This window comes from Acinonyx jubatus, chromosome D1 (genome assembly GCF_027475565.1).
Source record: "Acinonyx jubatus isolate Ajub_Pintada_27869175 chromosome D1, VMU_Ajub_asm_v1.0, whole genome shotgun sequence".
In the NCBI taxonomy this organism is placed as follows: domain Eukaryota; kingdom Metazoa; phylum Chordata; class Mammalia; order Carnivora; family Felidae; genus Acinonyx; species Acinonyx jubatus.
This window is the reverse complement of record NC_069390.1, coordinates 95,239,097-95,252,711: the sequence shown is the minus strand read 5'-3', so window position 1 is coordinate 95,252,711 and position 13,615 is coordinate 95,239,097. Positions and strand designations below refer to the sequence as shown.

The following is a 13,615-nucleotide window of genomic DNA, read 5'->3' as shown; positions in this document are numbered from 1 at the left end:
CAAACCTGTCCACTCCCTAAAATGTACCTTATCCCAGAGTCTGGGCTCATGGTGCTTCCTCAGACGGGCAAAGAACAGTGAGGGGGCGCCTGGGTGGCTCAGTCGGTCAAGAGTCCCACTTTTGCTCAGGTCATGATCTCGCGGTCCGTGAGTTCGAGCCCTGCATCGGGCTCCGTGCTGACAGCTCAGAGCCTGGAGCCTGCTTCCGATTCTGTGACTCCCTCTCCCTGCCCCTCCCCTGCTCACTCTGTCTCTCAAAAATAAACAAACATTTAAAAAAAAAAAAAAAAAAACGTGCAAAGAACAGTGAAAAATGTGAGTCAGCCGACAGGCACGTTCCCAGCTGAGGTCAAACAGGCAGTGTCTGCCTTCTTGTTTCAGCCCTGGTATGGTAAACACGTGGCCTTTCTTGTGGCCTACTTAGTGTCATGTCTTTCACACCAGTGTGTTTTTTCCTGGTCACTTTGCTGTTGCAAATGACCCCCCAGCTTAGTGCAGACATGCTGTCTCGTGGAGCTAAGCTCAAGAAAGATGTGATGTGCCTTACAGACAAAATACAGGTTTCCAGAAAGCATCATTCAGGTGTGAGTTATAGTCTGTTGTTTAATATTAATGAACTGACAATATATATTCAATAAGGTGGTGGTAAGCAGAAACACGCATAAAGCGAGGCTATGTGTGGTCTGGTTGATGAAAATGTTGTAAACAGAGGCTCCTAGGAACCTAATCCCGCATCTCCCTAGGAGCAGTGAATCCGTATTCCCTAGTTCAGTGTTTGTGGCAACTTAAGTGAATGTCATTCAGTGCAAATGATGAGAATCGACTGTGATCAGATCCAGCCAGGAGAGAAGACCAGGAATGTGTGAACTTGTCCTACGGGTGGCCTTTTCTCTCTGTATTCACCACCCCAGACCCCTCCTCTCTTGTTATCATGCCAGAGGGCCTCATCTGCTCCTTGATGCCCTGGCCTTTCTTCTGGTTCCCTTGATATAGGAAGTAGAATCTAGAGCTTACAATCCTGGGGCCAAAAAGGAATCATAAAGGTCTTCTAGACCAATACTCTCATCAGATGTTGGGGTTCTTGCAAATGTGTTTTCCTGAAATAGAGTGTGTGCTTGAATGCCCCCAGTGTCGCGGAACTCACTGCCTATAGAAAGTAGAAAGCTCTTGTTAGAAAGATTTTCTGTCTATGGGGCAGAATTACTTCTTTCTGCAGCCTCTTCCTTTTGTCCTTATTTCTGTTTCCTGGGTCCACACATGTATCCCTCCCATGTCTGCCTTTCCTTTTTCCTTATATAATGCGATTTTAATATCTTTACCTGCCCGCTCCGTTTCCTTGGGAAACACTCAGTAGTGTGTTCCACTTAAAGAAGGTGCTCCACTTAAGCTCCACTTAAAGAGGGTGCCTGGAACAACAGTATGCAGTTTTTCAGGTGTGGTCTGAGTAGAAGACTACTTTCTTCCCTCGCATCAAACCAGCCATCCTTTCGTAAATGGTATCCACAAGGGAGAAATGCTAACACTTCCAATTTATTTTCATGTTAACCAAACACAGGGTCTTAGCCCCAAGACCAAGCTCTAATGGAGAAATGCCAGGCATCCGCCATGGGGCTCAGAGAGAGCTACTTCATGGCAGGAGGGAAAGGGCCCTTCCTCACACCCTTTTCTTGATGGCCACCTTCATGGTGCTTCTTCTATGTGCCTGGGTAGCCGAGCTTCCAGTCACCTGCCCGAGGCCTCTGTGTTGTCCCTCTCGGGGCTCTCTCTCCCTGGCTTTGCCCCCAAGGCACTGAGAAACACTATACCACATCATAAAATATACCCAGCATTTTTAGGAATTCAGGTTAGAGCTGGATAGGACTAGACAATATCTTTCTTTTATAGGCTAAAAAAGAAGTGACTTTCCCAAAGGAATTTCATAATGCAATTAATCAGATCTTTATCGAGCACCCGTTATACGTTATGGGCCAAGCACTGTCCTGGGAGCTAGAACTACGAAGAAGAATTTACTAATGCAATCACCAACTACTTACTAAGCCCTGATTCCATGCTAGGCATGAGGGATATGATAGGGAACGAGACAGGGCCTCATCATTCATAGAGTGTATTGTCTAGTAGGGGAGATGGGCTTGAAACAAATAATACCTAAAATAATTGTGTGATTACAAGTGTGATGCATGCTGCAAAGGAGAGGTTCGGGGCACTCTGCGTGAGTCTTTGTGATGGGGACTTGACTGAGTTGGGGGTGGGGGGCATCCCCAAGTAAAGGGGAGTGTGACCAGCCCAAACAAGGGCCTCCCAGAGCGGGTAGTCTGGTGCGGGCCTCTGAGACCAGAGCCGGTTGATGGCACAGCCAGGTTGGGAGGCTAGAATTCTGAAGCTTCCATTCCTCGAGTTTTATTTAAATATCTTCTTCTAGGTTGGAATCAAAGAGAGGGAAAAGCAAAGGCTGACTTCAGGGATGCAGACTCTCAGGAACCTTACGGCAAATACCAGTGGATAAAGAATAGCAATTCAGATGTCCCCTGTTTAACTACACATCCACAGCCCAGGAGAATTAATATGTTGGGGACAGTGTAGTCCCGTGGACCTGCCCGGGTCTGACTCTGTCCTAACTGTGGAACTTTAGGCGAGAAACCTAATCTTCCCGAGCCTGAGCCTCAGTTTTCTAGTCTGTAAAACGGGATGATAGAAGCATCCACCCTAGTCATGTGGTGGGGAAGATTAAGTTAATGAATATAAAGCATTTAGTCCAGTATCTGGCATGCAGTAAATAAAGGTTCAAAAGCAATAGCTTGTATGATTTTCCTATAGTCTTTATAAGTGACTATGACTAGGAGTTTATTGAGGTCAAAAAAGTATTTATTGAGCATCAGCTTTGTTCCAGGGACTCTGCTAGGGGCTGATGATAGTGAACAGGCAAGGTATCCGATACTTTTTCCTCCTTTCGGAGCACGAACTGCATGTAGGCTGCGATCCAAGATGCACGTTAACAGCACGGCTGCGCATAATCGAAACAAAAGCTTATGGAACAATGGTTGCCCCGTCACGCGTGTTGTGCTCTGATATAGTCCGGATATATATTTCACTTTTAAGGTTCAGGTCTTGACCCCACCAAATTGATTTCATAGCCCACTAATGGGGGGCAGCCACAATTGAACAAAACACTGCTTTAGACCAACTGAGTCGTGGCTTCATAGAAATTACCTGTGAAATTCCTTTGATATACCACGTCTTCCCGGTTTCCTCCGGGCTTGTTTCTGATCTCTTACCTTTGGCATTTGCTATTGTGGTCCTTTGATCCTGAATTTTCACAGCATTCTGCATGGAAACACATATTTTGTATTGAAAGAATATTTTGGCTAAGGGAATGGGGTCTTTGGCCGACATCAGCAACACCCTTCGTTCCCCAAATCACCCCTCAGGCAATCAACTGGGTCCTTAGTTCTGACCCAGTCTCCCACCTCCCACTGAAACTAAACAAGTCATGCTGTGCCATATGGACAAGTGGGTTCATTTATTTCCATTTTACGGATGAAAAAGATTTAGGGAGGTTAAGTGACTTGCCCAAGACCACACAGCTTAGGCATGACAGACTAGGACAGAAAATGTGGATCTTCCGGGACATCCTTCCCCCCGCCCCCCGCCCGAACCCTGCATTCCCTTGTGTCAAGTCCCTAAGCAAGCACCCTGCACCTTGACCAGGATCACTTTTGTGGGGTCTGTAGCAGACTTTCTTCAGGGTTGTATTCACCAACGAACTAGTTTAGAGTGATCAGTGAGGTATGTGGGAAGACCCAGGTCTTAAGGTCAAGATGGCCTACACCTGCCCCCACTTGACCAGACAGTAGAGTAGTAAATAGAACATGGGCTCAAATCCCAGTTTAACCTTCTGATAACTGGAACCCACAGCAAGTTGCCTGACGTCTCTGAGTCTCGGTTTCTTTTCGTCTTTCACTAATTTGCTCATTTATCCAATAATAAGTTGTATGAAGTGCCTGTGTTAAGCATTATTATTGTCGTCTGAAGTGTCTACATCTCTCAGGTGGGAAGAATAACAGGGCTGTTATGCAGAATTTGGGAAATTTATGGAAGCCAACCAGTGGCTGAGTGCCCAGCACACAAGGGTGATCGATAAGTATTTGCAAACTCTGACTGTGGAGCAAAAGGACTCACCTGGCCTTGGAGTTATGTCAGCTTCTGTAGAAGCTGGATCCCGACAGCGCTAAGTGCAAAGAACAATCATCTAAATGTCCATCAAGTATTAAATGTTGCAGAGTGCACACGCACAGACACAAGCAGGGATGTGAGGAAATCCCTCAGGGCTTTCACAGCGAATCCCTATTTTACCTACTTGGGACAGAGCAAATGGGCAAAATGACAGCCCGGAGTGATTCTAGGCGGGAGGGAGAGGGCTGTGAGGGAGAGGCAGGTGTGGCTGCTCCGGGCAGGACCACCCTCCTCAGGTGACAGCAGAGGGCTCTCCCTTGATGGCGGAGCAAAAGAAGACAAGCAGTGAGCAATGGTCTCGTTGCTAAGTGCACAATTACAGCCTAGCCAAATGTTCTGAAAGGAAAGAGAATATGGTTTGGGGACAAGTTTGACTTTGGGAGAAAGGAAAGGCTTTCTGGGGGGTGGGGGGTGGGGGGTGGGGAGTGACTCTCAAACTGAGGCCTGAAGGATTAACTGTTAGGAACTAGGTCTGGGTTTGGAAAACGTCTACAAAGGTCCAGATAGCAAATATTTAGACTTTGTGGGCACCTGGGTGGCTCAGTCGGTTGAGTGTCCAACTCTTGATTTCAGCCCACAGTTCAGGGGCTCAAGCCCTGCGCCAGGGCTTTGAGCTGACAGCGTGGGGCCTGCTTGGGATTCTCTCTCTCTGCCCCTTCCCCACTCACGCTGTCTCTCAAAATTAATAAATAGACATTTAAAAAACATATATTTAGACTTCGCAACTTTACCCTTGTAGATGAAAGCAATCATTAGTAGTTAGCTGTGTTCTAATAAAACTTTACTTCCTAAAACAGGCAATGGACCGGATCTAGCCTGTGGGCTGATTTGCCAACCCCCGAAGAGCTGAGAGAAGGCTAGGGGTCAGGGGTGGTATGCAGCAAAGAAAGTTCTAGAGGGGTCTGCGTGCACACAGACCCTGGCAACAGGAGCTTGTTATACTTGAACACGTAGGTGTGGCCGGAACACAGAGAAAGCTAGAGCGAATCGTGTGAGGTGAGCGTGGAGAGTGGGCAGAGGCCCGCTTTGCAGGGCCTGCTGGGCCGTGTGAAGGATCTCTGTCCTTAAAAAGCAAAAGGGGGACAACTGAAAGGTTTTAAGCAGGGGCTAATGTGATCATATTTGAGATTTTGTAGGGATGACCGCCCACGGCTATGTGGAGAGCAGAACAGAGGCCCAGAGTGTAACCTCGTCCAGGGGAAATTCCATGGGGACCAGGACTAGAGTGGAGGCCAGGGAAGGGGGAGAGTCCGGGAAGTTTGCCCACTTGCTCGGGGCCACCAGGCCCTGTGGTTACAGTGCTAGATGCTAATGCGGGACTCCAGACTCCACGTGACACGCTACCAGCTCTTTCAGGAAGCAGCAGGGGACCCCTGTGGTCATGGCCCTGGATAGGCATTTCCCGAGGCATATTGCTGAAGGACTGAACAGCTTGCTTACACTGCCCCAGGGTCACACACCAATTAAATGTCGGTCCCAGACACTCATTCAGTTGTACAGCCAGTGGCCTTCCCAAAGGACTGTGGGTATTCTGTATCGATGCCACGGATTCCATTCACCAGAGCCCCGGCGCCCCGGCCAGCCTTATCTGTGTTCTCCTTACCACGGTTCCTTCCAGCCTGGTCCCTTGGTTGCTCGCCCTGGGGTCAAAGGCAGCTGTCCCGACAGCACTACCAAGTGACAGTTCTTAAGGAGAGCAGACGCTGTGAAAAGTGGACAAATTAACTTCTCAAAGCACAGAAATGAAGTGGCCATCTACATTTCAGCAATCCATAGCAACGTTATCTCACAGCACAGTGTAATAATAACTGGCTTTGTAACAATGACACCGTACCAAGGTCAAGACGCTCACTCTGTTTAAGAGGACAGTGGAAAGTATAATTCTCTTTCACAGAATTTTTGGAAACAGTGCCTTCGGATAAATAATTGAAACCTCCAAACTGTTCGTGCTTAAGGAGCAAGATGCTAATTAATGTATATGGACCCAAATTAGCGTAAGTCGTGTGTCCTTTAGGAATGTTGGGGAAATGATACTTTCTGTGCCCGTGCAAACACATCCTGTATCATTTATTTTCAGAAATGCTCATATTCGACTGAACACTCCAATCATGAGATATTTCTTGTAGGAGCAGCAGAATGGGTTGTGAGACAAAGTACACATTCATTTTCAAAATTATGATCTCCATTAAGCAGCACATTGGCCTTGTTTTGAATCCTGTTTTTTTCTACTCACCAGCTCTGTGACTTGGGTTGGTTATGATCTTACGTGGACTTTCCTTTCCTTCCTTCCTTTTTTTTTTTTTTAATTTATTTATTTTGAGAGAGAGAGAGAGAATGAATGGGGGACAGGCAGAGAAAGGGACAGATGATCCAAAGCGGGCTGTGTGCTGACAGCATAGAGCCCAATGTGGGGCTCAAACTCACAAACCATGAGATCGTGACCGAGCCAAAATCGGACACTTAACCAACGGAGCCACCCAGGCGCCCCTACTTTCCTTCCTAATAAAGTGAAGTGGCAATGAGAGTCATAAGCATCTACTTCGAGCATCCAACACAGAGCCTGTGAGGACAGGTGGGCCTCAGTGTGGTGATGGAGCCAGCTTGCCCCAGCTAGCGAGGGCTGCTAAACACATCTCTTCCCGACTCTGTTCCGTGACATCACGTTGGTAGCCTGCACTCAACCTTAGCCGGGAGTGTTTACTCCCCAGCGTTACAAATCGGAGCCTTTTTTTCCTGCAGAGCTGGATTTTAAACATTTCCTGGCCCACCACCGAATCCCTGTTAACCTCTACACCTTCGCCTTTCCCCGTCATCATGCTTGTTGTCTGAGCTGCTCTTCCTGTGATGCTCTCCTTCATCCTGCATCGCAATCCCCTGGAGGGCCTGCTACGACGCACATGGCTGGACCCTTCTCCTAAGTCAGAATTTCTGACTTAGTCAGTCTGGAGTGGGGCCGAGGAATTTGTACTTCTGTCCCTGGTACTGCTGATCCCGGAATCAGACTTTGAGACGCTGGTCTCATCAGTCTAACAAACTCAAGTCCACGGTGCAAAGCCCTCTGGGGGGCACAGAAGAGATCCACCTGCTGCCTCAGACCACGGCGTTAAAAATTAATGAACGCTTGCATAGTACTTGCACATACACTGTCTCATTTAATCTCCCTAAGTACTCTATGAAGTAATAATCACTATTTTAACCCCCACTTGGTAGATGGAGGAAGCAGGCTCAGAGGGACTGAGTAACTTACCCAAGGCCACACAGCTCATAAGCAGAGAAACCAAGTTCAACTCAGGTCCTCCCACTCCGGGGCCACTGCATTCGTGAGGCACACAGCGTAGCGCTCCAGGGCGAGCAGAGGCTGAAATCCGGCCTGCCCAGCTGTGCACCTGCAGGGCGGGGCCACATCAGCCCAGGAGGAGGGTGCCTTTTCCTTACCTGCATTAAGGCTCCGTATAGGCTAACGGTGTTGTCCGAGTCCGCGGACATGGAGGAAAGGCAGAACAAGTGGCAGAGACAGAAAGTGCAGAGGGAGGCCCGTGGAAAGACATTATTTGAACATAATCAGGCCCACACATGTGGGCATGTGGAAGAGGCTTACAAAACAGCTGTTCCTGCAGGAGGTTTTGAGGGCAGGCGTCAGCACGGTGGAGCGAGGGAATCTGGCTGGAGGCAGAGTCACAGATTGTCAGCGATGAGAGCCGGATCTCCTGCCCACCGCTGGCATGTGTGTGGCATGGAAGGTGCCCGGTGGGTGGGGCAATTAGCCTGTATCCCAGGGCGCCTGGCTCTGTCTCTCGCTTTCCCTCCCACCGCCTTTCTGCAATTAGATTGCTCTGAGGAATCACTGCCAAGCCGCTTTGTTGCATCTGACGAGTTTATTAATTTCTTGGGGGCTAATGGGAGGGTGGGTGGGAGACGCCATTTCCTGACTAGCGCTTAGGGGCTAATTAGTCTCTTTGCTGTGTCCCCAGAGGTGGGGGGTGGGGGCAGTACACTGCTCAGGCTTGTCAGATCTGGCTCCGGGTAAATCATTTCTATCCCTGGCTTTTGTGGGAACTTATCTCGTGGCTTGGGTAAGATCGGGGAGTCCGGGGCCGGGGCAGGCGGTTCGTGAAGATTGGGTCCCCTGAGCACAGCCGAGGTGGGAAGGTGAGGCTGGGGGGAGCTGTGTCTCGCGGGCCCTTCGGTGACTATAGATAGGACTCTGAGAAGTTCACTCCTGTGTCAGACATCCAAATGCTGACATCCAGCCCAAGTGTTCTTTATGTCCTTCTGTCTAAATCTGGCCCTTCCCACCCTCAGAGACCATGGGGAACCATTTCTCGCCATTTTGCAGACGGGCCGGATCTATCTTCAAACGAGCCTCCTCCGAGAGGATAGTCGTTTCCGCCTGACTTTGTGCAGGGTCCAAACCCAGGAGAGAAAAGCTCTGTCCGGGGTTCTTGCCCAATGGCTGAGGCTCCTTTCTCTGGTTTGCTGGGCCCGCTTTCATGAAGCACGTCTCGGCATCCCTACCCAGGGCCCAGCAGCAGAGACAGGAAAGTCTTGTTCTGGGTGTTGGACAGCTCTGGGTTCAAGCCCGGGTACCACTACCGAGTGGATGAGCTTCGGCGAGGCACTAAACCTCTCCAAGCCCCAGTTTCCTTATAAATCAAAACACCACCACTATCCTCAAAGTTGCGAGGAGAGTTCAGAGAGATGGTAGAACACATCTAGCGCAGCAGGTGTCTGGTCTCTGTTTTTCCCCTTCCCCTTTGTGCTTGAAAAGCCAGAAGCTCATCCCTCATTCTCCCCACCCATTTCGCCTGCAGAGAGAGGCAGAAGGGGAGCGCAGCAAGAACCTGATGTGGCTGGTCCCTTTGAGAGGCAGTTAGGTGCTCCAGAGACCCAGACGAGGCTCCCTTGCCTTCTGTCCATGTTTCACCAGCAGCAGCAACCTGCTGACATGAGATGATGGCTTCCCCTGCTTCCAAGTACCAGCCCCTAAGCGAGGTGCTGGGGCGTGAGCGTAAACTGGCCAAGCCCCACATGGGCTGGTGGGGAAGACAGGCAAGCAGAAACGTGCAGTAGGGCATTGGAAGAGCCAGGCAGGACGGCCACGGAGGCTTCCTTGGGAAGACATGCCTGGGGCTGAAGCTCAGGCCTCTCACCCAGTGGGTGAGGTGGCCCCAGGACAAGTTGGAGAGGCTCTTTTATTTCAATGTCAGTTTCTTTATCTGTCAAATGGGACCTCCCGTGTGGACGTGCACGAGACGCTGCTTGTAAACTAGAAATGAATATGCGTATGTCCAGGACCCTTCTGCCCGCGCGGAGGCGGAGAAAGCTGCCCACCCCCTCTTCGAGTGGCATCCTCACAGAGTCTCGGAGAGGAGTTTTGGGGTCATCTGGGTCATCTCCCCTTCGGCAGGTGAAAGGCTCACCCGTGGACACCATCGGTCCTGTGGCTTGGCCTTCCCCTCTTCAAGCTCCAGGCCAGGATGTCAGAGGGGTGATTACTGTTCCCCAAGACCCTCAACCCTCTGGCCCTATGGAGTGGGAGGGGGTGGGGACCAAGGGTGAGATGCATCTTCATTGTTGTTCAGTTTTCCCCAAGAGGAACCCAGAGCCCAGCTCTGGTGAACAGAGCCACATGGCATCCATGGAACTTGTGACGGTTTTCCAGGGAAGCTGCTGCTGGTGCCTGGAGGTGCCTGGCAGAGACGGATGTGTGCGTTTCATTGGGTTTCCAGCCAGCTGTCAGCCACATCTCCTGGCTGCCCACTTCAGACACTCGGCAACAGACATGATTTGCCAGGGGCTTCAGCTAGTAGAAACATATTGGTATTTACACACATGCGTGCGCACACACGCACACATACGTATTTATAAAAAGGGTTCCTCTGAGAAAACAAGCCATCTGAAAACCCAATGATGTTGAGCTTAGGTGTAGAGGACTTTCTAGAACGGAGAGCTGGGTAAGTTGCGTACTTTCCCCCCTAGAAGTGAAGGCAGCGGGAAAGAGGGAGGAAAATAGCGTCAGGCTAAATACATTCTGATTATGACCCAGGGAAGGTTTGCTGTTATTCGCGTTTTGTAGATGAGGAGACATGCTCAGAGAGGTTCAGTAATTTTGGGGGGAGGTTACGCATTTGAGGTGCATGCTCCTGGGCCTGGCTGAATAACCTAGCCTCAAAGCGGAGCATCCGTGGTCTTGGTAGGCTCGGAGAAGAAGGCAAGGCACACATTACCACCCCCGTTGATAGCTGGGGAAACTGAGGCTCAGAAAGATCTAAGTAGCTTGCCTGGGTTCTCACAGCCAGCAAGTGAACCGACCAGGGCGAGAACCCAGCTCGTTCCTCTTCGGGTTCGCTCACTCGTTGAACCCTCAGCGACGTTCACTGAAGGACCTAGTGCGATGCCACTTCTGTCCGGTGTGCCATTCTGATTCTTATCTGGGTAATCAGAATCACTGAAGGCAGGCTGAAGCGCAGGAGCTTTGTGGCTCATGTCTGCCACAAGATAATGTGATCCACTTGTTCCCTTCCCTTCTGTGTGAGAGAATGTCGCCGAACTGCATTCGGTTCCTGATTTGTTTCTCTGCTTTCCTCCTCTACCTCTCCTAGGTCTTTGCCCCATCTTCCTGTCCCCTCTCAGATCCCTCCTCCACCTTCCCTGACCCCCTCAACCCTATGGAACAGTAACCCTGCCCTAATCCCGTCCCTCTTGTCCATGCTCCATATCCCTGCCTCCTTCTGTGCCTTACATATAGCCCAGCCGAAGGCAGGGGACTGGCCTCTCTGCTGCTTCTCAGCGCTTTCCAACCCAGGAGGCCTGCGTGAACTCAGCAACCCCGCTCTCCCCAGCCGCCTCCTTTCCCCATTTCTTCCCAGCCCTCTCCCCTTTGTCTCCTCAGATTGGCCGGTGGCACGTGGCTGATGGCCTCAGCATGGACAGCCGCCTCTACGCCTCCAACATCTCCGACAGTCTCTTCAACACCACCCTGGTTGTCACCACCATCCTGGTAAGCGGGGTGGTCCTGGGCCTCCCAGCTGCAGCTCCCCACGGTGCCTCCAGGAGCTCCTGGGGTCCCAGTGAACACAAGACGGGCGCTCCAATCACAGCACCAAGGCCAATTTATGACAGTGTAATTAAACTCGAGTTGCTGTTTCATATGGAAATGATATTTGATGAGTTCCAGAGCAGCTGGGGAAGAGCGATGGGGTGAAGAGACACCACAGTTTGTGCATTACCTCTTCCAGGGGCACCCTGACAGCCAGGGTGCTGTGCATGGCCCAAGGAAGGGAACCGTATGACAGAGAAGCCCAGCAGGGGGCTGGATCTGGTCCACCGGGGTGGCCCCTACTCTTTCACGGCAGCCTACGTTGCTTGGTGCCTACTGTGCACCAGATGCCCCCCTGCAGTGGACATCTGAATTCCAGTGGGTTTTTATGGCCTGTTTCTTCATTTCCAGATGGTCAAAAGAAAGTTCTCAATCTATAGAGCAAGGGACCATCTGCCTTTTTTATTTGATTCAATTCTCCTCAACAATTACCAAACCCTTCTCCCCATGGATCAGGCACCGTGTTCATTCCTGGAGACACGAAGATGAAGAAGACTCGATCTCTAGCCTCACAGAGGTCATAATTTAGTAGGTGGCCTGGGTCAAGTGCATTCACGGCCAAGGTCGGCTTCTTCCCCTGTGACGATCTCGTGTTTTAAAAGATGTATCCGTTAAACCAACTGCATATATTAAGCAATAATTAGTTTGTTTCTCTCCCCTCACTCTCCCCTTTTGACTAATCAAAAGCGTATTTCCCTGCCTGGCACACTATCTTATCAGCAGGAGATAACCAATGCTGCCACACTGATGTAAGTCCAGCCCAAAGCAGAGACTCGATGCGCTGAGTAGTCTGCTCAGCCTTATCACTGCTACATGCGCAAGGTCTGCAAATGCGTGTTTCTTTAGGCTTTTTGAGATAAGGAAACAGCTCAGGGACCTCCATCACTTCATTCATGAACTCCTGGGCCACAGGAACCCCAGACTAGAATTCTTGATCTGCGGGCAGACTGGGGTAAAAGTCAGGAAAAAGGTGCACAGCTAGCCCTATGGGGGTTGAAGGAGGAAGGGGTTCCCATGCCTTCAGGAAGGTTAGCAAAGCCTCCCGGAGAAGAAGGGACACAGAAGACAGGCTCTAAAAGACAGGGAGAGATGGGGAGGGAGAGGTGAATGAAGGACAGCATTGTGGGCATTTAGGAAGTGCTGAAAAGGGCCGGCTTTCCAGGAAATGGGCATTGGTGGAGGGGGGAACAGGAGGCCAGAAAAGCAGGCTACGGTGCTTAGGAACTTGAATGCCACACTGTTGAGTGTTCCCTTCATGTGAGAAACGGAGTCACTGAATATCTTCATTCGCTTTTTCAGTGAATATTTGGGGGACACTACTGTATGCTGGGTGCTGTTGTGGGTACCCAGGAATAGACAGAGCTGAGATCACAGGCGTCAGCTTGGACCCATTGAGCCAGGGAAATCTGAGCCGAGACCTGACGGGGAGAGGTGAGAGCCAGGTGGCTGTCCGAGAAGGAACATTCCAGGCGGAAGGAGGAAACGATTGGAGCGAAGGTTGGAGAGAGCAGTTGCAGCGCCCAGACTATTGGTCACTCCCCGCTGTCAGCTCCAGCTTTAGCCTCTCTGAACCAACCTGGAAATGCCAGGAAGATTGGAGAGCGCTGGTATCACCACAGCCCCTGAGGGCTCCTAGAGCCTGGCTGAGCTGGGCAGTGGTGAGCTGCGGTCCTGGCCAAGCGGGGGCGGGGGGGTCAGCACACAGCATCACTGTTGGCACCTCCCGCCCGCAGGCTTCTGGAGTCCCATGCTGTCCGTCCCCAAAGCCCGTGCTCTCACTGAGGCCCATTTACCTCTTTCACCTGAGCACGACCTCCTGAGAGGCTCCCTTTCTCAATTTCTCAGTCTACCCCCCATACTCCCTACCCCTCCGTCAGCGTGGTCTTTCTGAAATCAGAATTATCCTGTTATTTCGTCACTTACAATCCTTCAGCACTGCCCAGGACCCTCCACCCCGGCACTCGGAGTAGAAACCCCTCATACTCAAGCCCAGCCTGCCCTACCTGCTTCCTCTCCACACAACTTGGGATCTAGCAGTACAAGACTGCACGACACTTCCTCACTGTATCATGCCCTTCCCTGCCTCTGCACCTGCTGTTCCCTCAGCCCAGAATACCCTTCGCCCGCAATCCCATTTCCAACTGGAAATGCCCCTGCACCCACGCTTCAGACCTCTCTCCAGATGTCACTTCCTCCGTGAAACCTTCCCTAACCTGACTCCTGCCCTCCCCTGTCTCTAGCATTTTGCCCACACCTCCGTGGGGGCATTTCTTCTGTCAGACGTTG

General features: G+C 50.8%; 1 protein-coding gene across 3 annotated transcripts in view; it reads left to right on the top strand.

Annotated features, from left to right (window-relative positions):
* The window catches only part of GRIK4 (glutamate ionotropic receptor kainate type subunit 4), a 428,197-nt gene that overhangs the window by 333,837 nt on the left and 80,745 nt on the right, over positions 1 to 13,615 (top strand). For all 3 annotated transcript variants that reach the window (XM_027036757.2, XM_027036756.2, XM_027036754.2), the window contains one exon: positions 11,123 to 11,230. In XM_027036757.2, coding sequence (XP_026892558.1) covers positions 11,123 to 11,230 — 108 coding nt within the window. The remainder of the gene's footprint in view (positions 1 to 11,122; positions 11,231 to 13,615) is intronic.